The sequence below is a fragment of the Anomaloglossus baeobatrachus genome, chromosome 3 (assembly GCF_048569485.1).
Source record: "Anomaloglossus baeobatrachus isolate aAnoBae1 chromosome 3, aAnoBae1.hap1, whole genome shotgun sequence".
Lineage (NCBI taxonomy): Eukaryota > Metazoa > Chordata > Amphibia > Anura > Aromobatidae > Anomaloglossus > Anomaloglossus baeobatrachus.
In genome coordinates, this window is record NC_134355.1 from 162580866 (window position 1) to 162608165 (window position 27300).

General features: G+C 45.1%; 1 protein-coding gene across 12 annotated transcripts in view; it reads right to left on the bottom strand.

Annotated features, from left to right (window-relative positions):
- Nucleotides 1–27300, bottom strand: part of SYNE1 (spectrin repeat containing nuclear envelope protein 1) — a 672549-nt gene that overhangs the window by 132205 nt on the left and 513044 nt on the right. For all 12 annotated transcript variants that reach the window (XM_075339554.1, XM_075339558.1, XM_075339562.1 and 9 more), the window contains 8 exons: nt 16782–16901; nt 16436–16636; nt 15058–15231; nt 12215–12346; nt 11923–12119; nt 10855–10987; nt 9621–9803; nt 94–243 (listed from right to left, as the gene is read on the bottom strand). In XM_075339554.1, coding sequence (XP_075195669.1) covers nt 94–243; nt 9621–9803; nt 10855–10987; nt 11923–12119; nt 12215–12346; nt 15058–15231; nt 16436–16636; nt 16782–16901 — 1290 coding nt within the window. The remainder of the gene's footprint in view (nt 1–93; nt 244–9620; nt 9804–10854; nt 10988–11922; nt 12120–12214; nt 12347–15057; nt 15232–16435; nt 16637–16781; nt 16902–27300) is intronic.

Sequence of the window (27300 nt, forward strand, 5' to 3'; positions counted from 1 at the left end):
AAAAAAGGTGTTGCTGCAGTAATAAATCCACCTCTATGGGTGGTTGTGTTTTTTTTTAACTTTGGGAGGCACACATCATTTCCCAGTCATCACCTTGTATTTCAACAGATATTCGTGAATGGCTTCACAGCCCACAACATTCCGGATGTTTTCCTCATCCTCTTTGATAACATTTTCCATCAGAGAGATCCAAGTCATCACTTCGGTGATAGCATGCCGTGAAGGGAGCTTGTCCATTTGTAGCTGCAAAACCAAAAATAAAGCGACCAGTGGGTGAGAAATATCCATTATTTTCTACTCCTAAATCCATACATTCTACATTACTACAAACTAACATGAGATTCTTATTTTTTATATTACTAACTTTTTTACCATTTATTTTCTGCTGTGTTGGCTTTGTTTTATTCATCGGGGCAAAGATTTGAAGTGAGGCTATAGCCCGGATACACTGTGTTTACACAGCAAAATCGCTAATTTAATATGGTTCCTGTTTAAATAAAATCCCAAACCACTAATGGCTAATAAAAAGTTAAAAAAGAAGGGAATTTTGTTTACTTACCGTAAATTCCTTTTCTTCTAGCTCCTATTGGGAGACCCAGACATTTAGGGTGTATAGTTTCTGCCTCCGGAGGCCACACAAAGTATTACACTTTAAAAGTGTAACCCCTCCCCTCTGCCTATACACCCTCTCGTGCATCACGGGCTCCTCAGTTTTGGTGCAAAAGCAGGAAGGAGGAAACTTATAAATTGGTCTAGGGTAAATTCAATCTGAAGGATGTTCGGAGAACTGAAAACCATGAACCAAAAGAACAATTCAACATGAACAACATGTGTACACAAAAGAACAACCAGCCCGAAGGGAACAGGGGCGGGTGCTGGGTCTCCCAATAGGAGCTAGAAGAAAAGGAATTTACGGTAAGTAAACAAAATTCCCTTCTTCTTTGTCGCTCCATTGGGAGACCCAGACAATTGGGACGTCCAAAAGCAGTCCCTGGGTGGGTAAAAGAATACCTCGATAAAAAGAGCCGACACGACTCCCTCTTACAGGTGGGCAACCGCCGCCTGAAGGACTCGCCTACCTAGACTGGCGTCTGCCGAAGCATAGGTATGCACCTGATAGTGTTTCGTGAAAGTGTGCAGGCTAGACTAGGTAGCTGCCTGACACACCTGCTGAGCCGTAGCCCGGTGCCGCAATGCCCAGGACGCACCCACGGCTCTGGTAGAATGGGCTTTCAGCCCCGAAGGAAGCGGAAGCCCCGCAGAACGGTAAGCTTCAAGAATCGGTTCCTTGATCCACCGAGCCAAGGTTGACTTGGAAGCCTGCGATCCCTTACGCCGGCCAGCGACAAGGACAAAGAGCGCATCTGAACGGCGCAGGGGCGCCGTGCGAGACACGTAGAACCGGAGTGCTCTCACTAGATCTAATGAGTGCAAATCCTTTTCACATTGGTGAATTGGATTAGGGCAAAATGAAGGTAAGGAGATATCCTGATTGAGATGAAAAGGAGATACCACCTTAGGGAGAAATTCCGGGACAGGACGCAGAACCACCTTATCCTGGTGAAAAACCAGGAAGGGGGCTTTGCATGACAGCGCTGCAAGCTCCGACACTCTTCGGAGTGATGTAACTGCCACTAGAAATGTCACCTTTTGCGAAAGACGTGATAAAGAGACATCCCGCAGCGGCTCGAAAGGTGGTTTCTGAAGAGCCGTTAGCACCCTGTTAAGGTCCCAGGGTTCCAGCGGGCGCTTGTAAGGTGGGACTATGTGGCAAACTCCCTGCAGGAACGTGCGGACCTGCGGAAGCCTGGCCAGATGCTTTTGAAAAAATACTGAGAGCGCCGATACTTGTCCCTTGAGAGAGCCGAGTGACAAACCCTTGTCCATTCTGGATTGAAGGAATAAAAGAAAAATGGGTAAGGCAAAAGGCCAGGGAGCAAAACCATTATCAGAGCACCAGGACAAGAAGATCCGCCAAGACCTGTAATAGATCTTGGCGGACGTTGGTTTCCTGGCCTGTCTCATAGTGGCAATGACATCCTGAGATAACCCTGAAGACGCTAGGAGCCAGGACTCAATGGCCACACAGTCAGGTTGAGGGCCGCAGAATTCAGATGGAAAAACGGCCCTTGTGACAGCAAGTCTGGGCGGTCTGGAAGCGCCCACGGCTGACCCACCGTGAGATGCCACAGATCCGGGTACCACGACCGCCTCGGCCAATCTGGAGCGACGAGAATGGCGCGACGACAGTCGGACCTGATCTTGCGTAACACTCTGGGCAGCATCGCCAGGGGAGGAAATACATAAGGCAGTCGAAACTGCGACCAATCCTGAACTAATGCGTCCGCCGCCAGAGCTCTGTGATCTTGAGACCGTGCCATGAATGCCGGGACTTTGTTGTTGTGCCGTGACGCCATGAGATCGACGTCCGGCGTTCCCCAGCGGCGACAGATCTCTCGAAACACGTCTGGGTGAAGAGACCATTCCCCCGCGTCCATGCCCTGACGACTGAGAAAATCTGCTTCCCAGTTTTCTACGCCCGGGATGTGAACTGCGGAGATCGTGGAGGCTGTGGCTTCCACCCACTGCAGAATCCGCCGGACTTCCTGGAAGGCATGACAACTGCGCATGCCTCCCTGGTGGTTGATGTATGCGACGGCAGTGGCATTGTCCGACTGTATACGGATCTGTCTGCCCTCCAGCCACCGCTGGAAGGCCAATAGGGCTAGATACACTGCCCTTATCTCCAAAACATTGATCTGAAGGGAAGACTCTATCGGAGTCCAGGTTCCCTGAGCCCTGTGGTGGAGGAAAACCGCTCCCCACCCTGACAGGCTCGCGTCCGTGGTGACCACAGCCCAGGTTGGGGGCAGGAAGGATTTTCCCTGCGATAGAGAATTGGGAAGAAGCCACCACTGAAGAGACGTCTTGGTTGCAAGGGAAAGAGAGACGTTCCTGTCGAGGGAAGTCGACCTCCTGTCCCATTTGCGGAGAATGTCCCATTGGAGTGGGCGCAGATGGAATTGCGCGAAGGGCACTGCCTCCATCGCTGCCACCATCTACCCCAGGAAGTGCATGAGGCGCCTCAAGGGGTGTGACTGACCCCGAAGAAGAGATTGCACCCCTGTCTGCAGAGACAGCTGTTTGTCCAGCGGTAGCTTGACTACCGCTGATTGTGTATGAAACTCCATCCCGAGGTAAGTCAGTGACTGGGTCGGTGTCAACTTGGATTTTGGGAAGTTGATGATCCACCCGAACTGTTGGAGAGTCTCCAGAGCGATGGTAAGGCTGTGTTGACACGCCACCCGAGAAGGTGCCCTGACTAGGAGATCGTCTAAGTAGGGAATCACCAAGTGGCCCTGAGAGTGTAGGACCGCCACGAGGGATGCCATGACTTTGGTGAAAACCCGTGGGGCTGTCGCCAGGCCGAAAGGCAATGCCACGAACTGAAGGTGTTCGTCCCCGATGGCGAAACGCAAGAAGCGTTGATGTTCGGGTGCGATCGGCACGTGGAGATAAGCATCCTTGATGTCGATCGATGCTAGGAAGTCTCCTTGTGACATCGATGCGATGACCGAGCGGAGAGATTCCATCCGAAACCGTCTGGTGCTCACATGTCTGTTGAGTAGTTTGAGGTCCAGAACGGGACGGAATGATCCGTCCTTCTTTGGCACCACGAACAAGTTGGAGTAAAAGCCGCGACCAAGTTCCTGAGGGGGAACGGGAATCACAACTCCTTCTGCCTTCAGAGCGTCCACTGCCTGAAAAAGTGCGTCGGCCCGAGCGGGGGGCGGAGAGGTTCTGAAGAAACGAGTCGGAGGACGAGAGCTGAACTCTATCCTGTAACCGTGAGACAGAATGTCTCTCACCCATCGGTCTTGAACATGTGGCCACCAGGCGTCGCAAAAGCGGGAGAGCCTGCCACCGACCGAGGATGCGGTTCGGGGATGCCGAGAGTCATGAGGAGGCCGCCTTGGAGGCAGTGCCTCCTGCGGCTTTTTGGGGTCGTGACTTAGACCGCCACGCATAGGAGTTCCTCTGGCCTTTCTCCGGCCTGTTGGACGAAGAGGATTGGGACTTGGCGGAGGGACGAAAGGACCGAAACCTCGATTGTATTTTCCGTTGCTGAGGTCTCTTCGGTTTGGACTGGGGTAAGGAGGAGTCCTTTCCCTTGGATTCCTTAATAATCTCATCCAATCGTTCGCCAAACAATCGGTCGCCAGCAAACGGCAAACTGGTTAAGAACCTCTTGGAAGCCGAGTCGGCCTTCCATTCTCGCAGCCACATGGCCCTGCGGACTGCCACTGAATTAGCGGATGCCACCGCTGTACGGCTAGCAGAGTCTAGGACTGCGTTCATGGCGTAGGAAGAAAATGCCGACGCCTGAGAAGTCAAAGACGCAACCTGCGGAGCAGAAGTACGTGTGACCGCATTAATCTCAGCCAGACAAGCTGAGATAGCTTGGAGTGCCCACACGGCTGCAAAAGCCGGGGCAAAAGACGCGCCCGTGGCTTCATAGATGGATTTCACCAGGAGCTCTATCTGCCTGTCAGTGGCATCTTTTAGCGATGAGCCATCTGCAACCGATACCACAGATCTAGCCGCCAATCTAGAGACTGGAGGATCCACCTTGGGACATTGAGCCCAACCCTTAACAACGTCAGAGGGGAAGGGGTAACGTGTGTCAGTAAGGCGCTTAGTAAAGCGCTTGTCCGGAACCGCTCTGGGCTTCTGGACAGCATCTCTGAAGTTAGAGTGATCGAAAAACGCACTCCGTGTACGTTTGGGGAACCGAAACTGGTGTTTCTCCTGCTGAGAAGCCGACTCCTCTATAGGTGGAGGCGGGGGAGATAGATCTAACACCTGGTTGATGGACGAGATAAGATCATTTACTAAGGCGTCCCCTTCAGGTGTATCAAGGTTGAGGGCGACGTCAGGGTCAGAGCCCTGAGCTGCGCCGTCCGCCTCTTCCTCCAGAGAGTCATCAAGGTGGGACCCCGAGCAGCGTGAAGAAGTCGGGGAAGATTCCCAGCGAGCCCGCTTAGCCGGTCTGGGACTGTGGTCCGTGCAGGAGTCCTCCACGTGAGGCCTAGGGTCCCCCCCGGGAGCGCGCTGCGACGCGGACCGAGAGGTACCTGGAGGCGACGAACCAACAGGGCCCGGGGCCTGTGTAAGGACCGGTCTGGACTGCAAGGCTTCTAGCAGCTTGGCAGACCATTTGTCCATAGACTGAGCCATGGATTGTGAAAGTGACTCAGAGAGTTTCTCAGCAAAAACTGCAAACTCTGTCCCTGCCGCCTGGACAGGGGGAGCAGGGGGGTCCACTTGAGCCGAGGGGCCCACTAGTGACCGAGGCTCCGGCTGAGCAAGCGAAACAGGGGTCGAGCATTGCTCACAGTGAGGGTAGGTGGAACCCGCAGGTAACATAGCCGCACAAGAGGTACAGGACGCAAAAAAAACCCTGTGCCTTAGCGCCCTTGCTCCTTGTGGACGACATGCTGTTGTCTCCTAGGAGAGTGATCACTGAGGGTATATGGGAAAGGGTATACAGCCCGGCCGAACAGAAATATATATATACAGAATACGTATCTATTCCGGCACCCTAGGGGGACCAGCACCGGGTGACCGGTGTGGCTTACCGACCGCTAAAAAGCGGAGTGTGTGTCCTCCAGATTCCCTGCCTTAGGTTTCCCAGAGCTGCAGAGCTCTTCCCTGATAATCCTCCACCGGCAGAATGGCAGAAAAATGGCTGCCGGAGCTCTCAGGGGAGGAGTGGAGCCGTGGGCGGCGCTAGGAAAGTGCGGGAATCTGGGGTCCCCACAGTGATCAGTGAGGGGGGAGGAAACATACAGGATGCTCCGGCCCTCACATCCGACGTCAGGTCGGCCGTCCCGCCCTTACCCCTGACAGACAGGCCCGGGGGCGGGAGTTTTGCTACTAGGCCGCGATGAAGCCGGGGACTAAATTTAAGACCGCGGCCGACAAGCAGGCGCGGTCGGCGCGGAAGTCCGCCGGTCTTCACAAATCAGCAGCTGCTGCAGCGTCCGGGAAAAAGGCGCTCCATGCACAGTCCCCATGGGAACACAGAGTACCTTATAGATGCAGGGCCCGGTCCCTGAGGATGAATAGACTCCTGTCCGGCAGATTCCCACAGGGGCTGCGGAGGGAGCCCGGTCCCAGTAAATGGATGACCGGTCAGGATCCCACTTCTCCCAGAGCCGCTAAGGGATGGTGAAGGAGACGGCATGAGGCTCCGGCCTTTGTACCCGCAATGGGTACCTCAACCTTAACAGCACCGCTGATGTAGTGGGGTGAGAAGGGAACATGCCGGGGGCCCCGTGGGGGCCCGCTTTTCTTCCAACCGATATAACTAAAATGAGAATGCATGAGTGGATGTGTGCCTCCTTCCACACAAAGCATAAAACTGAGGAGCCCGTGATGCACGGGAGGGTGTATAGGCAGAGGGGAGGGGTTACACTTTTAAAGTGTAATACTTTGTGTGGCCTCCGGAGGCAGAAGCTATACACCCTAATTGTCTGGGTCTCCCAATGGAGCGACAAAGAAAATGAGGATTTAAAGAGGACTAGTCACAAGGTTTAAAGATGCCACTACTTGTTTTTTTTTCCCCGCTGTTCTGAGAATGCAGTTTAATTTTCTTTTTAAAGGGAACCTGTCAGCAGAAATTTCGTAATAAACCTAAAAGATTCCCCCTCTGCAGCTCCTGTGCTGCATTCTAGCAAGGTTCCTGTTGCTATTCTGCCCCCTTTGAGAACGAAATAAATAGTTTATAAAGTCTTACTTTTTGTATGCAAATATTTTTTTCTGTACACGAGGGCGGGCTCTCTTGCGTCCGTTAGTCGTCCTCCTGCTGCTTTAGGCCGTCCCCATCGCTCATTTCCATACTGAGGCCGCCGCCCAGTGCTCCTGAGGTCTTGCGCATGCGCTGTGCCACTCTCGCGGTACTGTGCACTGCACAGTGTGACTGCTGGTGACGTGATTGCACAGGCGTGTGATTATGGGCGGCGCTGTGATTGTCATCAGCAAGTACCCGTCCATAATCTCATGCCCGCGCTTTCCCCTCTGCCTCCACCATTCTGCACAAGCGCTGGCCAGATGAAGCCACGTCACCTCTTACCCATGTTTCCCTGGAACAGGAAATAGATGGGAGGAGCGGAGCACACCACCGATCAACAGGGTTCATCTGGCCAGCGCTTGCGCAGAATGGTGGAGGCAGAGGGGAAAGCGCGGGCACAAGATTATGGGCGGGTACTTGCTGATGACAATCACAGCACCGCCCATAATCACACGCCTGTGCAGTCGCGTCACCAGCGGTCACACTGTGCAGTGCCGCGAGTGTGGCACGCGCATGCGCGAGACCTCGGGAGCACTGGGCGGTGTCCTCAATATGGAAATGAACGATGGGGGACGGCGTAAAGCAGCAGGAGGGCAACTAACGGACGCAAAAGAGCCCGCCCCCGTGTACAGAAAATAATATTTGCATACAAAAAGTAAGACTTTATAAACTATTTATTTAGTTCTCAAAGGGGGCAGAATAGCAACAGGAACCTTGCTAGAATGCAGCCCAGGAGCTGCAGAGGGGGAATCTTTTAGGTTTATTACGAAATTTCTGCTGACAGGTTCCCTTTAACATCTAACGGTTCCAGAGATATCAGCTTTTTTTGTTTGGTGTAAATTTGTATAATCTTTACCAAGGGGGCGGTGATCATTGAATACTCTGGGGGCGTCTCTTTAGGCTGTTTGGCATTATTAACCTGTGACAGCAAATTTAGAAGAGAACTGAGCGGTAGTCACAGGAGAGAATTTGAACCTTTTTTCTTTATTCCATCCGAAGATGCAAGACAGGACAGGAAGGGGGAGCGGGGAACAAATCGTTTTGCACGTGTAGTGTAGAACCTGTTGAAGTGCTACTAAACGCACAAAACGGCCATCATCAATTTGTTCCCCGCTCCCCCTTCCTGTCCTGTCTTGCGTCTTCGGATGGAATAAAGAATAAAGGTTCACATTCTCTGCACATTCTGAGTGCCGCTCAGTTCTTCACTGCTAAATTTGCTGTTTGTGAAGTATCTTCATTTCACGGGAGAGCACCGCCAGGTAACCAGCCACAGGTGTCTTGAATAGCAGATAAGTGGAGTTAGGTAAGGCTTTAATCAGTAATGCTGGACTGTCTTTTTCTTTTTGATTATTAACCTGTGAGCAATGCCCCTTTGTAAAGACCATAAAAGCAGTACTAAATAATAAGGCTCATATCTCTGGAAACATATGTCAGATAGAGATGAGTGGACCCATGGAAGTTCAGGTTCAGCCGGACTTTAGATAAAGTTGTTCTGGACCTGGACTTGACCTAACACCAATGGAAGTCACTGACTGAGCAGTTCAGCACTCCGCCTATATACAGCCAGCCATAAACAGATCACATCCAGGGGAGTGCAGGGTCTTTTATGTTTGTTCTTCTTTTGTACACACTACATCCGATAACGCTGTTCATGTGCTGTACAACAAACGTACAGCACCTGAACTCCAAACTCGGACATGTAGTTTTTTTAAAAATCCATGTTCAGTATGAACCCTGATCATTACTGTTGCACCCCTCTAATGGTGGATTAAAAAAAAAAGAGCTGAATAAAATACACAGACAAACCCTGAATACTCAGGGGAGCTTTGAGAATAAAATAAGAGCAAAAACTGATAATTTTTGACCTGCTGACAGGTCCTCTTTACAGGTAATTGCATCTGATAAATTGAAGAAAATTAGCCACAATAGGGAGAAATCCAAGAGATTGTTTTCAATTGCTTGGTCTATGTCGGTGTCTATTTGGTACAGAAATAAGAGCCACAGGGAGGAGGGGAGTACTAGAGCCTGCTATACTGCAGGTTTATTCAGTGACGTAGGACAACACAAACGATCTATGGATATTCTAAATTTCATGTTACCACTAGAGATGGGTGAGCACTAAAATGCTCAGGTGCTGGGTCCCCAAGTCGAGCAGGTCAGATGCTTTAAAAGTGATCAACTAGAATAACGAGTATAATGGAAGTCAATGGTTGGGCAGTGTGGCTTTCTGACCACATACAGCTAGCCATAAAGAGATCATTTCTGGGAGCAGGGAGGGCAGGTTTTTTTTTTCCTTTTGACACACTACATCCGAAAAGATTGCTTTAACCCCAATGAGAGACATTCAGAGACTGTGAATGGCCCTCCGTGGGCTGCCTGCATACATCATGCAGTGAAGCAAGCCTGTGCTTTGTGGTCCTTGCTTCACGGATGAAATATCTCAGCACCCGCAATACTTGACCGCGATCTGAGAGTACCCGAACACCCCAATGCTCAATTGAGTAAAGAGAACACGCTTATTTATCACTAGTTGCTGAAGAAGCATGGGTCATGTTCTGGACAGTTACCCTTGTTCACACAGTAAAGTTAATCAGGGTACTAAGAGATTGGCTCTAGTGTCCAGGACGATCATGTTAACATACATATTCTCTGTATGGTGTGACCCATGTTTGGAATAAAACCAACGCTGTGAGACATGTGAGCGCCTCTGTATTCATTTCCAAGCTACATAAATAGCTCTATTTTCTGCAGAATAGTTCTTTCTTACCTGATGAAGTTTCTCTTGTACCACTGGGATATGTGTGAGGAGCTCTGTCCATTGGTTGTCTATTTGGGCAAGTTCTGAGCGCAGTGACGCTGTATCCACCTTCTTTAGCCGGAGCAACTGGTTTCCAGTGCTTAAGACGGATGACTTTAATGAAGATTTGGCGTCAACTTCTTTAGAGAATTCCTGTCATTAAAATAGGACAAAGAACATAAGTTCCATGTGACAAAATTAATTATACCTCTGCTCAATCTTTTCTGAAATACTTTATTTCGCAGAAAAATGCAACATTTTCCTGCACCAATAACAATCCCATAAGTTTCAGAGAGTAATAACATATGGCTATGTTAATGTCATTGTCCTTTGCAGCTTTTGTCTTTGTACCTTTTTATGGAGTAATATTGCTTCCAGTAGTGACTTTCCTTTGCACTTTATTCATTATTTACTTTGTGCCTTTATTAAGTTTACTTTACTTGCCTTTCTTTTTAATGTTTTTTCTTCAACATTATGGGCATATCAAATAGTTTTAGCCTAATTTACCAAAATATTTGGGAGCTACAGTACCAAGTGGAGCAAAAAATCTGTCTAATTTTAGTTTTGTGCATTTGAAGACTAACGGGTTCTATTTGAAAAGATTGGTTGACATTATGCTCTCAAAAAGTGCAAAAAAAAAGTAAAAGACAAATAAAAGCATCTTTGGCTTTGTATAAAATGCATCAACATGTGTGCAACATTTTAAAAAATCTGGTTCCAGAAAAACAGCAATGAATAGCACAGGGCGTACTGGCCCTTTAAAACAAGGTGCACATGTGCCCTAACAACACTCCCAGGAGGCGTGTGCGGCGTTCGTTGGTACCAAGAGGCAGTGGCAGGAACCGGGGATGGAGCAGCCATCGCAAAGCGGCTGGGAAGGTGAGAGTGAGTGCGTCCCCGTCGTGGGAGGGGGGCAGGACAATGCGGGGACACCGGTAAGGCGTACCCCCAATTAAAACAGTACAAGTGATGAATCGGGACTTAATGATATAGCAAACTAACTTTGCAATCCTCTTGCGGTGTAATGTTAACTCAAAAACACAATCAAGAGCAACTGGAATAATATTGGTAAAAAGAAAAGGCCAGAACTACGGTAATCTGTCAAAATGAGTTTATATTCCTACTACAGAAGCACTGAGGAGTAATTCTCCCCTTCTAGTCGTCTAATCCTAAGGTATAGAACAAAGTTATCTGTCATACATACCAAGAACGCGTTCAGGTGGTCCCTGACTGTCTCCAACTCCTGAGGAACAGTGACAGATTGCTCAGTCCAAAAGTCCAGCCTATCCATGGCAGAACGCAACCAATGAAGAAGCTCGGCAGACTCATTTTTGTATCTAAAAGGAGAAGCATGTGTAAGTAATCTTCTTTTAGCCTAGCCTCAATCCAACACAGATCTTTAGAATGAACTGCCTACACAATACTCTATGAGGTCCAGTGCCTACAAGAATACTATGAAGAGAAAATGTCTACTCATATAATAGAGATACTAGTAGAGGGTCAATTAAAAAAAAATAATGACAATGTGTTAAAGAGAACCTGCCATCACAATTTAGCATGTTACAGTAAAGGTATGGCCATAATGGTGCAGTTATACAGATTCTATAGAAATCTTTAGTTTAGAAATCTGCATCTTGGTTATTGTTTAATCATTATTGGAAATTTGCCTTTCCTACATTTTTGGTGCAATGGAGGGGCGGGATAATGAGTAGGGTCTTTGGCTCTGCCTCTGCCCTTCCGAAGCACTATCATGCTCAGGTGCTCGGTACTTGTAATGCGCGCCACTCGAGTACCCGAGTATAATGAAGGGGAACTCAAGCATTTTTCCGGAAAATCTCCCAAGTATCAAGCACCTGAGCATAACAGTGCTCGCTCATCACTAATCTTTATGCATAAGGCTAATGGTGCAAATCTGTTAATAAATCTCAATTTCAAAAATGATATGTAGCCGAACACACATGCAATTAAGTAACATAAAAAGCCTCCCAAAGGTGTCAATAGTCTTTAACGCCATACAACATGAGGTATTGGTATGTCATATCCAGCTTCCTGGCTTTGATGCGTGCTCAGAAGCTGAGCCTGCATGTCTGCCGGCAAAAAATGGCTGTTATTTAGCCATCACCTGACTCTTAACAGCTGCGCGTGGATCTGTTAAATGCTGCAGAAAATCGCCATATTAGGATGGGGTAAAGTTTCGAATCTTTAATGTCCAAGTTGTTCTCAATATATGAGAATAATGTCGCTAAATAAAAAGTTATTTATTGGTTATTACCTTGTCCAGTGCTTGAGTATGCTCTCCAGTCGATTCAGTTCTTTGGACACTTTGCTGGTGTTACTCAGCCACTGCTCACCCAATTGACTCAGCAAGCCTTCCAGTTCTGGACAGTTGACAGACATCAAAAGTCTTTTTCCATCTTCCAAGACCTGGTAAAGTTTTGACTGGTGCTCTGCTAAGCTTGACCTAAAGCACTGTGGATAATTAGGAAAAAAGGATCACGTATTACTCACTATTAATAATTATTGATAGCAGGCTAGCTGCAATATCTAGTATTGTACGTAATTACCTGATACAGTTCAATTCTTTCTGTTAGTCTTTCTTCAGATTCTTCCACAAGACCGACAACAGGTATGTTACTTTCAATTGATTCTAATTGTCTTCTCAGGTCTACATATTTGTCATCCAGCATCATCCACGCCTACACAGATTTCAGTTGAGTAAATTAGTAAATTGTGAGTATGGGTTACAATCTGATAGTATGTAAGCAATAAATACTACATAAAATATATTGATAATTGGTTCTTTATACTCCAAATGGAATATTTGTGTTCACCAGTGCGGGGGTTTACTGTCCGCATTGCTTATATCACTATGGAGAGTTTGATATCCATACTCATTCTGACCTGTAGGGATATGCTGCTATGCTAACTGAAAAAATTGACGTTAAGTAGGGCATCCCAAAAAACAAGTTTGTCTGACACAGTTTTGGCAGCCTAGGCCTAAAGGGGGCTTTACACGCTACGACATCGCTAATGCGAACTCGTTGGGGTCACGGAATTGGTGACGCACATGCGGCCGCATTAGCGATGCCATTGCGTGTGACACCTATGAGCGATTTTGCATCGTTGCAAAAACGTGCAAATTTGCTCATCGGTGACATGGGGGTCCATTCTCAAAAATCGTTACTGCAGCAGTAACGAAGTTGTTCCTTATTCTTACGGCAGCACACATCACTCCGTGTGACACCGCAGGAGCAAGGAAGCTCTCCTTACCTGCCTCCCGGCCGTTATGCGGAAGGAAGGAGGTGGGCGGGATGTTACGTCCCGCTCATCTCCGCCCCTCCGCTTCTATTGGGCGGCGGTTCAGTGACGCAGTTGTGACGTCGCTGTGACGCTAAACGAACCGCCCCCTTAGAAAGGAGGCGGATCGCCGGTCACAGCGATGTCGCCGGGCAGGTAAGTATGTGTGACATGTCTGGGCGATGTTGTGCGGCACGGGCAGCGATTTGCCCGTGTCGCACAACAGATGGGGGCGGGTACCCACGCTAGCGATATCGGTACCGATATCGCAGCGTGTAAAGTAGCCTTTACTCATATTTGCACAGTATTCTAAGTACAATGTTGTGGTTTCCATCTAAATCCCCCAAAAAACGACATTGGGATAGAACGAAAGAGCCATTTAGTATATTAGGGCAGACTTCACTTTGGCCTCAAATCCAGGGGTGTCCATCTTTTTGAGGCCAACACGATGGTATAGTAGACAATGTCTTTGTCTACCTAAAATGATGGACGCCACCAGAACATAGACTAAAGGGAATACAGAGTGATTCAGTCTGTCATAATATACAGGCATCATCAGGGGTTATACCTAAATCTTGTTTTTGTAAGAAATTAGATGAAAATTCACATATAGTACTCAAAGCAGTGCACTAAATAAATGTGAACCTAGTCTTAATGCCAACCTGTCACCAGGTTTCCCAATATATGCACTGCTACCACTTTTTGGAATATTTTTACAGCATTCAGTTAAGCTATATATGTCCCCAATCACCTTTCCATTGCTCTAAAATTACCTTTTATTATACCCAAACACAGAGTGGTCTGGTACAATGGGCGTCTCTGGTCTTGATCCGGAGCCTCCTCTCTTTTTACAATTGCAGTCCTCCTTCCCTTCTTCATGTAGATGATGCCTCCTACATCATCCACAGAGTATCTCCCAATAGTGATCCTGTGCAGGCGCACATCGCTCTACGCATGCAAGTTATGGTCCTTTGCTCTGCCCTCAGTATGGCAGAGCGACGTACACCGGCACAGGAGCGCGATTGGGAGATCCTATGTGGATGACGTAGGATGCATTATTCACATGAAACAGGGAAGGAGGACGGTGATTGTAGGAAAAGAGGAGGCTCTGGATCAAGACCAGAGACGCTCATCGTACCGGACCGCGCCGTCTGTGGGTATAATGATTATACTTAAGCTATGCATAGGGCATACAAATAGCACACCAGAAGGCTGCAAAAAGGGCCTGAAAGGTAGTGGCCATTTTTTATATTGGGAAAACCTGGCGACAGGTTTCCTTTAAGGAAGATCTCTTATGAGGATTTAACTAGTGGTATGGTTGTATAGGTCCTAGAAGTTCCTAGAAGAACAGTAAAAATAATACTTGCTTCATAATCAGATGTGCCAGTACTGAGAAATAAAACTTCAAAGACACATGCAAATTAGCCTAGAAGTGAACTGGGGGGGGGTGTCTCTCAGAGGACAATGACACACCCTCAATGCAGTTCCAGACTATTCTGCTTATGGTATCAAAGGTTGATTTTTCAGTGTTGACACATCAGATTAATAACATACAGGTAACCATTATTATTAGTGTTCTAGGACACATAAAGCCATATGAATGGTTTCAGTTGTACAGTCGTTTGGACAGATTCCCTTTAAATAACACCCTATTATCTCAATCTCTGGCAAAGGAATTCATTTGATTTGTTTGGTTTTGACATTTTCTTAATTTCAGTAACCAGACTACAATATAAAAGTGCCCTGAAAACTGTAAACTATCTTATTGGTCATTATGAAATCCTTAAATTGGGAATGTTGACTTTAAATCATAGTTTAAAAAATGAAAAACACAGAGAATGTCAGGGATGAAACACTAACAGTTATAAGGTTTGCTGGCATATATTCCAATCCTGGATTTATCCAGATTAGGACAGTAATTGACTTTCCATATGCTCGGTATTTATCTACATACTTAACCATTGACTCTCAGCGAGCACAATCTAAACCAGACAAAAAGTGAAACAATTGATCAAAAAGATTCAAAGGATTGTTCCCAAGCTATTTCAACTCTAGCTTTTGTGCTGACAACATATAATCCGTATAATTGATGTGACACAAATCCTCTAACCTCAAGTATATACTCCAGCTCCACACCCCTCTTGTGGGATAGCTTTAGTACTGTAGATGCCTTTGCCATCAGGTCTGAGTGGTGCTGAGACTCTCTGGATGAAGAATAGCTGCTGATTTTCCTGAAGAGAGTTTCAGTGAGGATCATATGTGACTCCAATCCTTGGAAATATTCCTGGAGAAAGATGTTAACATTTATTTATACTCAGTGGCGTAACTTGAAGCTCATGGGCACTAAGGCAAAAGCTTCTATGGGGCCCCCAATTATTGTAAAACTTTAATAACAGTGTTTTTTTTAAAATATGGGTCAAAGGGACATTTTGAGCCCCGTAGGCTCCTGACCCTGAGTGCGATTGAAACCCATGCGTCTATTGTAGTTATACTCCTGTTTACACTGACTTTACAAATACAGTAATACCTTGACGTATGAGATTAATTTGTTCTGAGGCCGAGCTCTTAACTCAATTAGCTCTTATGTCAAATAAAATTTACTCATTAAAAATAATTAAAATTCTATTAATCCATTCCAGTCCCTATTTATGGTCCCCCAACCTGGTACACGGCCCCCCCCACTGCTATACATAATCCCCATCCTGGTAAAAATGATCCCTCATACTGGTGCATGCCCCCCCCTATCCTGGTACATATGATCCACCATTCTGGTATATGGCCTCCCATCTTGGTATATGGACCCCTATACTAGTACATAGGATCCCACATCCTGTTACATGGCCCCTCATCCTGGAACATAAGATACACCATCCTGGAACATGGCCCCCAATCCTGGTACATATGGTCCCCCATCCTGTTACATGATGCCACATCCTGGTATATATAATCCCACATCCTGTTACATGACCCCCATCCTGGTACATGGCCCGCCATCCTGGTACATGGCCCCCATCACACTGTAAAGAAAATTGTTAAACGCCTTCTACCTCCTATTCTCAACAGCGCAGCATCCTCATCTCATGCAGTCAGCTGATCAGTGTGAGAATGCTTCAGCTCATCAGCGTGTGAGTGCTAACACGCTCTTACACACAGATCAGCTGACCGCATGAGATAAGGACACAGCCCTGAGGGGAATTGGAGAGAGAGGGTGAGTATAAGCTGCTAGTACCTCACATTTCCACTTGCATTATGAAGCAAAATAGATACAGAGAGACAGCTCATATCTTGAAAATTCATAAGTTGGTGCACTCTTAAGTCAAGTCAAAGTATTACTGTAGCTGATAATCCAATATATGTGACAACATTCCATCTTAGCATTTTGCAGTATGGTACCCAGCTGGATAACAGCAAAGGTGATATACACACAGCTGATTGGGATGGACAGTATAATGATTGTGGTTAATAATATTTTACAATTACACATTTACCTTGTGTTTATCCAGAATAATGTTGACCTCATGTCTAGAAGACACAATGCATTTCTTTCCACCTGACATCTTCTCCTGTCCGGTCTCAATTAGATCTGCCAGGTCCTGCAGGGCTCTTTCATACTGACTCTTCAGGGCAAGGTTCTGATTCAGGCCACTTCTCCTAGAGCTGATGACCATCATAAGTTCATCATAGGTGTCCTAGAGAGGGAACATGTTACCAATCACTCTGGAGGGCTTTAAATTAAGGTTTTTATTATTATTATTATTATTATTATTATTATTATTATTATTATTATTATTATTTTGGACACTACTGAGAAAAATAAATTGATCTTTTCAATACCTGAAGTTTGGATAGCTCCTGCATGGATTGCTGATCCACTTGTAGTTTGTCTCCACATTTTTTCAACTCTGCAATTTCAGTATCTAGTTCTTTTACACTTTCTTCAGCTTGTATTATGGCCTATGGAAAGAAAACAATAAAATCAACGACATTAGGTTTGATAACAAGTCTAAACGTCTCACAAGGTTATTTTCAAAGTGGGATTGGCACACACCAGAGTACCAATTCTTCTTCCAGTGAACCCAGGTTCTGACACAGTTCTGACCCCATCTGAAGCTGATAGACCCAATTATGGAGACAGGTCTTATGGACTTGATTAACAAACAACCTACTAGAATTTTTAATTGGATCCTCTTTGTGCACAATGAGAAAAGCACTTGTTTAGAAGGAAAATAAATAATGTTATTCTCATATTGTTTATGAATTAATAGTGACCACTTGTAATTTTCTCCATTTACAAACCTGCAGCGCTCACGGGTGGAAATTGCTTAATTGTTTAAGCCTTATTGTATTCAACTCAACACAACTAGTGATGAGCGAGCACTATCATGCTTAGAAGCTCAGTATTCATAACCAGCAGTTGGATGCTAAGTTGGGTGCAGATCGAGTACCCGAGTACAATGGAAGTCTATGGGGTGGCTACTTGAGCATTTTTTCTGGGAAAGCTTCCAGAAAAATGCTTGATTACCCCATTGATTCCATTATACTCGGGCACTTGAGTTGTCCAAGCATTAACTGATCGATTAACTGAGTACTAAGCACGTGAGCATGATAGTGCTCGCTCATCACTAAACACAACTAGTTATATTAATGGGAATCATACATTTTCCTGAAAATTACTGGACACCTCCACTGTACTAATATGCTCTGGGCAATTTAAAGGGGTTTCCCACAAACAAAGCTAATTTTAAAGTTTATTTTAATCAATAGATCTTGGAATAATAATTTTCACAATTGGATATGTTAAAAAAATGTACCTGTGCTGAGATAATCTTATCGTATATATGTGTCCCTGCTGTGTACTGTGTAATGGCTGTGTCTGACCATACCATCAGCTCTTGACTCTTGAGCGGGGGGGGGGGAACAAAAGAGTATACAGACATTACAGTACAGCTGATTCTTTTTGTGAGGTACAACATTTCCCTCCTGGTTTTTCTAAGTTTTAGCTCAAAGAAATAATTATTTGTGATCCCATGCTGTGCTATCTGTATACTTTTTTACTTCCTCCCTGGCCCAGGAGATGTGGTATGATCAGACCATGTCTCTGTCAGACACGGCCATTACACAGCACATAGCAGGGAAACATTTATAAGATTATCTCAGCACAGGAACATTTTTTTTAAACATCCAATTGTGAAACTTATTATTATGCCAAGATCTATTGATTAAAATTAACTTTTATCATGGGAAAACCCCTTTAATTCAATCTTCACTGAGTGTTCGGTATTTAAAAGCTTTGCAGGTAGCCACAGAAACTATTAGGTTAGCACATAGGAGGCAGAAAATATTCACCAAGCAATCCTTGGGGCTTTTTAAGAATAAATTACAATTCAAATGTGTGACTAATATAATATTAGGTGCAAAATTATAAACTTGGATTATTTCTTTAATGTCTGCAGTCGATTCCTTAGCGACTTTATTACGAGACATTTCACTACGAGACAGCAAGTTGATGAATGTTTTATTAATATAAGGTGTACTACAAGGAGCTGTTACATCTGATCACATACTTTGGAATCATTTGTAATATATGCATTTATTTGTTTTACAGGATTATAAAGCGCCATCATATTCCTCAGCACTGTACAGACATCATCACCACTGGGGTTCGCAAAAAACATACAATCCCCTTGTAGATGTTGTCCTTGATGAAATTTGAACCCTAGACCACAGTGCTGCAAAGCAACAGTGCTAACCACTGAGTGAACATATTATTATTATTATTATTATTATTATTATTATAGCGCCATCAATTCCATGGCGCATTACATGTGAAAGGGGTGTACATAATAGCAACAAGCACAATAATCATAAACAATACAAGACACAGACAGGTACAGGAGGAGAGAGGTCCCTGCCCGCGAGGGCTCACAGCATATAAATAAATATACACACACACACACACACACACACACACACACACACACACACACACACAGGATATATATATATTTGTTAGAAGGCTCAATAAATACAGTATAGTGATCCACTTGGATATATACTGTATGTATACTTTATATATATATATATATATATATATATATATATATATATATATATATATATATATAAATTGAGCCACCTAACAGGCAGCATCAGAAGCATTGGAACTGGCAACTAATACATGGTAGATATGACAGTACCAAATTATGAACTCATCTTCTATACATGCTTTTTATCACTGGCAGACACAGAAAGAAAAGCCCATCTGTGCAAGAACAATATATGGGCCCTTTGCAGCCTAAGAGCTCATCAAAATGCAAAATTCCTCCTGCTTTGGAGGTAGAAATGGGCCCCTGTACCTCTTGGCCCCTAGTGCGGCCGCACAGGCTGCACTAATGATATGTCTGTCACTGCTTTATATTTTATATACTATGATATATTCCATTCTGTTCCACAAAGAAAATATCTGACAGCTATTTCTCAGAGATAAGTCATTGTGTATGCACATTACAGTATGTATATATACACACACATTCATACACAATGATTTACCTCCACCTGCATATTACAACAGCTCTGAGAAGACCTTCAGTATCTTAAGGCCCCTTTACACACTGAGACTTTCTAGTGATCCCACCTGGCTGGGATCGCTGGAAAGTCACTGGTGAGCTGCCAAACAGGCAGATCTGGCCAACGACGCAGCAGCGATACAGACCTGCAGAACAACCTCGCTGGTCGTTGGGGACGTGTCACACAGTAGGGGATGCTATAGCACGCCTACGGGTTGGGTCGCTAACGATGTCGCTGTAATTGTGTCAAACACACCGATGCATGCTGCGCAGCGGGAAACAAAGGACCAAAAAATGGTCCTGAACGATTTGTAGCGATCAGCAACCTCACAGCGGGGGCCAGGTTGCTGATGCGTGTCACACACTGCAATGTCGCTGGGGAGGTCGCTATTACGTCGAAAAAACGGTGACGTTACAGCGATATCGCTAGCAATGTTGCAGTGTGTAAAGGGGCCTTTAGTCCTGATGCCCACAAATAATTAGGGTGGACCGAAAAACATGTCATTTTCCTTGACTGTGTAAAGGCCCCTTTACACACTGAGACTTTCTAGTGATCCCACCAGCGATCTCGATCTGGCCGGGATTGCTGGAAAGTCTCTAACAGTCACTGGTGAGCTGTCAAACAGGCAGATCTGGCCAATGACGCAGCAGCGATACGGACCTGCAGAACGACCTCGCTGGAAAGGGAACGCTAGCACGCCTATGGGCTGGGTCGCTAACGATGTCGTCGTAACATGTCAAACACACCGATGCATGCTGCGCAACGGGAAACAAAGGACCAAAGAATGGTCTTGAACGACTTGTAGTGATCAGCGACCTCACAGCGGGGGCCAGGTCACTGATGCGTGTCACACACTGCAATGTCCCTGGGGAGGTCGCTATTACGTCACAAAACCAGTGACGTTACAGCGATATCGCTAGCGATGTTGCAGTGTGTAAAGGGGCCTTAACTGATGTATGGAAAATCTCATAGTATATAAAATATAAAACATATCCAGAAGCTGAGTTCATTACTGTCATCACTATTCTGTAGTGCGGATTTGGTGCTTCCCGGTGGCTCATTCTTGTGTATCTCTTCTCGTACCATAGACGGCATTCAGTTTACTTTCTCTGGAGTGGACAGAAGGATGCTTCCAGGATGACTGCAGTCAGATAAGTAAAACTTTCCCTACATTAGTAAATCCTAAAGCTGAATTATATTTTTATCACCTGGTTACACTAAAATATGCAACCCTAGGAAGATGTCACATGGAGCTTTTTCATTATTAATCAGCACTATACGTTTTAAGCACTTTTCTCAGCAAACGTGTACTTGTAGTTAAATGTTTATTAGATTTGATTAGATGTAAATGTTATTACCCATTTTTACTTTTCCAACAATTGCTTCTGATGAACTATTAAAGGGATCATAAAGGCTCACTAGCTACATTCGCCCTCAGGCTGAATATAATCTGCTGCTTCTGTATCTAAAGACATTTCCATGGACCTTATTTCTGTAATTTATTTACCAATGTTATAATTACAGTGACATAAAAGCTATTTTACCAATCATATTTATATATGATCTGTGTGTGTGCTATTTCATATGATTCCAAGTAGAAAACCTTGTGTGTAGAACTGAATTTTTTACGCATTAACAGAGGTCTAAATATTTTTAACATATGAGATCATGTCTGTACTTCCCGTACAAGTATTATCCATATTTTCCATGGACTGAAATTATATCTATGATATTCTTGATTGATTGGACAAAGCAAAAGCTTACAGACATGTCCGATATTGCTCCAAGTGTCGGATCAAAATCACCAATGGAAGTCTATAGACCCATGAAAAAAATCGGACATCCCTTAGTTAGAAGCCATCATGGACTGATTGATAGGAAAAGCAGGAAAAACAATTTTCTTTCTCATCTGATAAAACGGAGACTAAAGTTTGATGAATCTTTGTCTGTTTTTCTCGTGCATGAAAAACAAATTCCTGAATGAACCTTTATTGTAATTTCCAAGTTAGGATTTTTCATGAGTTTCCAGTGTCTGAAGATAGGGACATGGACTGGTCGTGTCAATTAGTCAGATTCTGATATTCATACCAAAGTCTGATACTAAGGCATGAAACTTACCTACTCCATTTTAGGCTTCATTGATTATTTTTGCAAACATTTTATACTGCATTGTACATGAACCCACAATTCCACACTGTGCTGCTGTTAGGGCATAAGCAGTAATTGTTAGGGGCCCAATGATTAGGTGACCAGTAGTGATGAATGAGCACTACCATGCTCGGATGCTCGGTACTCATAACTAGAGATGAGCGAACCCGAAGTTCAGTGTCCATACCGAACACACACTTTACCAAACAACACATAGTCCGGCTTTGGAGTTTGAGTGCTTTCCGTATGCAAACCACTCACGCGAGCATCGCTGTGCTCGGGTACACTTGGTGCTTAACCCAGTGTTTATTCGACTCACACTAGGGGTAACAACAGTGTGATCAGATGTAGCAAGCATCCAAAAAAATTGAAAAGTCCTGCCTACCCGCCTCAGGAACTATTGTGTCTATGGTTGGCTGCTTGTGGGCGGAAACCCAAACTGCCCAATTAGTGACTTCCATTGGGGTTCAGGTCAAGTCCAGGTCCAAAACCCGAACTTTATCTACAGTCCGGCTGAACCTGCCGACCGAACTTCCATGGGTCCACTCATCTCTAATAACGAGCAGTTGGATGCTAGTGACTCGAGCACCTGAATATAATGGAAGTCAATGGGGAACTCAAGCATTTTTTAGGGAAATCGTCCAGAAAAATGCTCAATTCCCCCATTGACTTCCATTACACTTGGTACATGAGTCGCACTCATCCGAGCGTTTAGCTGCTCATTATGAGTACCGAGCTCCCGAGCATGGCAGTGCTCGCTCATCACTAGTGACCAGAGCTCTTGAAACTTGCTGAAAATAGTATATGTTGCAGGTAGATGCTACTGAGGAAATGTGGTAATGCACCTCGCTGGCCATCAAGACTAGTGATGAGCGAGTACTAAAAAGCTCGGGTGCTCGAGGCTCGGGCCGAGCATCCCAAGATACTCGTGTACTCGGCCCGAGCACCGAGCCCAATGTTATCCTATGGGAGACCCGAGTATTTTTGTGAAATGACCACCGGCAGCATGTAGAAACCATAAAACTGTAAATTAAAAAAAAAAACGTGCGTGTGTGTGTAAGCGTGCATATATATATACACGCGGAGTGGAGTGCGGGAGGGGCCGTAGCCGAGCGGGGAAGTGTCGGGCTAAAGGCACGGTCATTCTGTGAGGGCCGGCCAATCACTGCAATTCCACAAGTAACAGGGCTGTGGCATTGCGGTCTGCCAGCCAATCCCTGCATGAGGGCTGGCTCTCAAAAGAGCGCCAACATGAAGACCACGAGTACAGCACGAGTATCGCGAAATTACTCGGTACCCGCCGAGTAGCCCGAGTACAGTGATACTCGTGCGAGTACCGAGTAGTGACAAGCATACTCGCTCAACACTAATCAAGACCACATACAAGAATGACTGATATTACCTAAAGTTGCTTTTATTTTTCTTTTCCAGTGCAATGGTAAGACACCTTTCGGAGTCCACAGTGAAATGTCCCTTAATTGTCCCTAGTTTTGTGAGCTAAGAAAACCTCTCCCTCTGTCTTGTAATGGATGGATTTAAAAGGCCAATCAACTGCAAAATGTTTAATCATTTTTTTTTATTTGATAAAAAAAATCTCTTTCTAAATCATTTTGGAAACAAGTGAAAAGCACTGCTGATATCTTTCTAATCAGGCCTAGGATATCTATATATAATGTACCATATAGAGTTAATATTTTCAAATATTGTGAGAATTGTATCTGTGCAATTGTATAAACTGTATATGATATACTGTGTATTGTATAGTGTTCTGCAAACACTAAAGTTGGTTTAAAAGCCAAGGTGTCTTTAGAGCATGTCTAAAGGCCGCTTTACACACTGCGACATCGCTAGCGATGTCGTTAGCGATCGCACCCGCCCCCGTCGTGGGTGCCTCACGGGCAAATCGCTGCCAGTGGCGAACAATATCGCTAGTACGTGTCACACGTACATACCTTCCTAACGTCGCTGTGGCCGGCAAACAACCTCTTTTTTAAGGGGGTGGTTCGTGTGGCATCACAGCGACGTCACACAGCGGGCCACCAATAGGAGTGGAGGGGCGGAGACCAGCCGTATTAACGTCACTCCCACCTCGTTGCCAGAGGACGCGGGAACGCTGTTATTCGTCATTCCTGGCGTGTCAGACGTAGCGATGTGTGCTGCCTCAGGAACGACGAACATCCTGCGTGCAAAATCAGCAACGATATTTGGGAAAGGAACGACGTGTCAACAATCAACGATTTTTGCCATTTTTCGGATCGTTAGCAGTCGCTCTTAGGTGTCACACGCAACGACGTCGCTAACGACGCCGGATGTGCATCACGAATTCCGTGACTCCAGCGATATCTCGTTAGCGATGTCGCTGCGTGTAACGGAGCCTTAAGAAGAGAACCCCTTGTCTGAAGAATATAGGGAGAACAGCTGGCTGTACACTGACAAGGGCCTCAAGAGACAGATAACATGTCCTCTCTGCGGATTAATCATGGACAGATTCTCTTTTATTAGACTCTACTGCACACACTAATAACTTCATACTCAGAAAGTAGACAGGTGGTCTTTTTATTCAGCTCATTTATTACAGAAAACAAATATATATATTTATTATCCACCATTTGTTGGTGTTAACAATAAGTGAAAGTGTTCTGTACATGTACAAAAACAAATAAATCCAAAACTTTGCTACAAAATCCTTCCATGCTATACAATAAAAAATAATGTATTAAATAACTGAATCAATAGTGGTTTAATAATACAATACTGTACCTCAAAGTACTTAAGCCAAATGTGAGAGATGGGCATATTCAATGTCATGTTATGTATGTGTATTGCAAATATATTCTTAAAGGGAATCTTTCAGCAGGTTTTTAATCTAAAGGCTGCTTTTAGACACTGCAATATCATTACCGATATCGCTAGCGTGGGTACTCGCTCCCATCGGTTGTGCGATACGGGCAAATCGCTGCCCGTGGCGCATAACATCGCTCAGACCCGTCACACTACTACCTTGCCTAGCAACGTCGCTGTGACCGGCAAACCGCCTCCTTTCTAAGGGGGACGGTTCGTTCGGTGTCACAGCGACGTCACTAAGCGGGCGCCCAATAGAAGCAGAGGAGGGGCGGAGATGAGCGGGACGTAACATGCCGCCCACCTCCTTCCTTCCGCATTGCCGGCGGCCGCAGGTAAGGTGCGGTTCCTCGTTCCTGCGTTGTCACACACAGCGATGTGTGCTGCCGCAGGAACGACGAACTACATCGTACACGCAGCAGCAACGATAATTGGGAATAGGGGGGCATGTCACCGATTAGCGATTTTGAACGTTTTTGCGACGATTCAAAATCGCTCATAGGTGTCACACGCAACGACATCGCTAAAGCGGCCAGATGTGCGTCACAAATTCCGTGACCCCAACGACATCGCTTTAGCAATGTGGTAGCCTGTAAAGCAGCCTTAAGAACAGCATGATGTAGGAGCAGAGAGCCTGATTTCATGAATGTGTCACTTGCTCAGCAGCTTGGTGTAGTTTCAATACAATCAATGTTTTATTAGTAAGAGATACCACTGTAGCACTAGGTGTGACATACAAGGCAGTCCGGCTAATCTATGTAACCCCGCCCCACCACTGATTGTCAGCTTGTACACAGTGTACACAGGAAGCTGTCAATCACTGGGGTTATACACAGCTCAGTATTCTGGACACTACTACATCTGCAGCAGAAGAAACAGGGATTTTATCAAAATTGCACCATACGTGACACATCCCTAGAATCAGGTTCTCTGACTCTACATCATGCTGCTCTCAGATTACACAGCAAAAACCTGCTGACAGGTTCCCTTTAATACTAGAACTACTGAGGTAGTCATTTTGACTACTTTGCACCATGTATTTCTATATAGGTGTCACGAGTCCAGTAGTTCTAGTGTTAAAGGAGATCTGTATGCACAGTATGCTGACCTGTTGAAGAATAGTATATGAAGAAATGTTTACTCTGTTATGAACATAAAGATGTGAGGAGTAGAGATGAGCAGGCCCCTGGAAGTTTGGTTCTGCCGGACTTTAGATTAAGTTCAGTTTGGGACCTGGACTTGACCTGAACCCCAATTTAAGTCACTTATTGGGCAGTTCAGGTCTCCGCCCACAAGCAGCCAGCAATAAACAAAGGACTTCCTTCCGGTTGCGAGTGGGCAGGATTTTTCCATTATTTTTTTTGGGGGGGGGGTGTCACTACATCCGATCGTGCTGTTGTTATCCCCAGTGTGAGCCATTCAAACACTACAAGCGGCTCACACTGGGCTGAGCACTGAGTGTACCCAATCGCAGCGATGCATGATTGAGTGAAGTGTGAAGTTCCTACATAAAGCACCCGAACTCCGAGCCTGAACTCTGTTTTTTTTGTAAAGTCTGTGTTTGGTAGGAACACCGAACCTCAGGTTCCCTCATCTCTTGTGAGAAGCGCTCCAAGATCCTCCTCATCAGTGATAGAATGATCAGCTGTTCATGCATACAGGTCCATGGCGGCCATAAGTAATGGTGAGAATGATGTGGAAGGCTGGGTGAGGTGGAGGGTTGGGTGCTTTTTATGTATACAAGTATACAGATAAGTCAGGCGGTCCTGAAACCTCAGTCAGCTAGATGTTATTATAGGGGGGCCGTTGTAATTAGTCATATATTACCCAAGCAGTAGTGGCTCATGTCCATGTAATGTAATAATAGGCTAGGGCCTCCTGACACTTAGTGGCTTTCCACTCTAGCTTATATAGGAGCTCTCCTTACCATGGCCATAGACACACACAGAACATATGGAAAGGGGAAGTCTTAGCAGGACAAAAAGGAATCAATTTTGTAAAATACTAAACAATGTGTTGTACTGCCTTTATCTGGTACAATAATTTCTGTTATGTCTACTATTACGGTGATAGTAGATATCTTAATGAAGACAGATGCACAGAGAGGATGAAAGGTCTACAGCATGCATAAAAAAGTTCTGCACATTGCTAACGATATCGTGGAATGCGCCCCATTTGGTAGAGGGTTCCTGTAGATTGAAGAAAAGGACAGAATCCCTGAAAATATGAAATGCAAGAAAAAGCAATTCAAAGATCAGACACAGATAGATAAGGCGGATATGTGCAGAACACACTGCAGCCCGGCAGAACATTCATACCTTGTAAGCTTGGTGGTGAAAGTGTTATGTTACGGAGGTCTGCCATGATATTATGGTGGGTGTCCTTGAGATTGGTGAAATATTTCAAACTGGTGAAAAATTCCTAGCAAGAACTTTTTTGCTTTGCCTCCTAACGGGGCTAACAGATTCTCCTATATTTGATGAATTCTACACCGTGTGCAGAATTATTAGGCAAGTTGTATTTTAGAGGATTTTTTTTATTATTGATCAACAACTATGTTCTCAATCAACCCAAAAGACTCATAAATATCAAAGCTTAATATTTTTGGAAGTTGGAGTGGGGTTTTTTTTAGATTTGGCTATCTTGGGAGGATATCTGTTTGTGCAGGTAACTATTACTGTGCAGACTTATTAGGCAACTTAATAAAAAACAAATATATTCCCATCTCACTTGTTTATTTTCACCAGGTAAACCAATATAACTGCACAAAATTTAGAAATAAACATTTCTGACATGC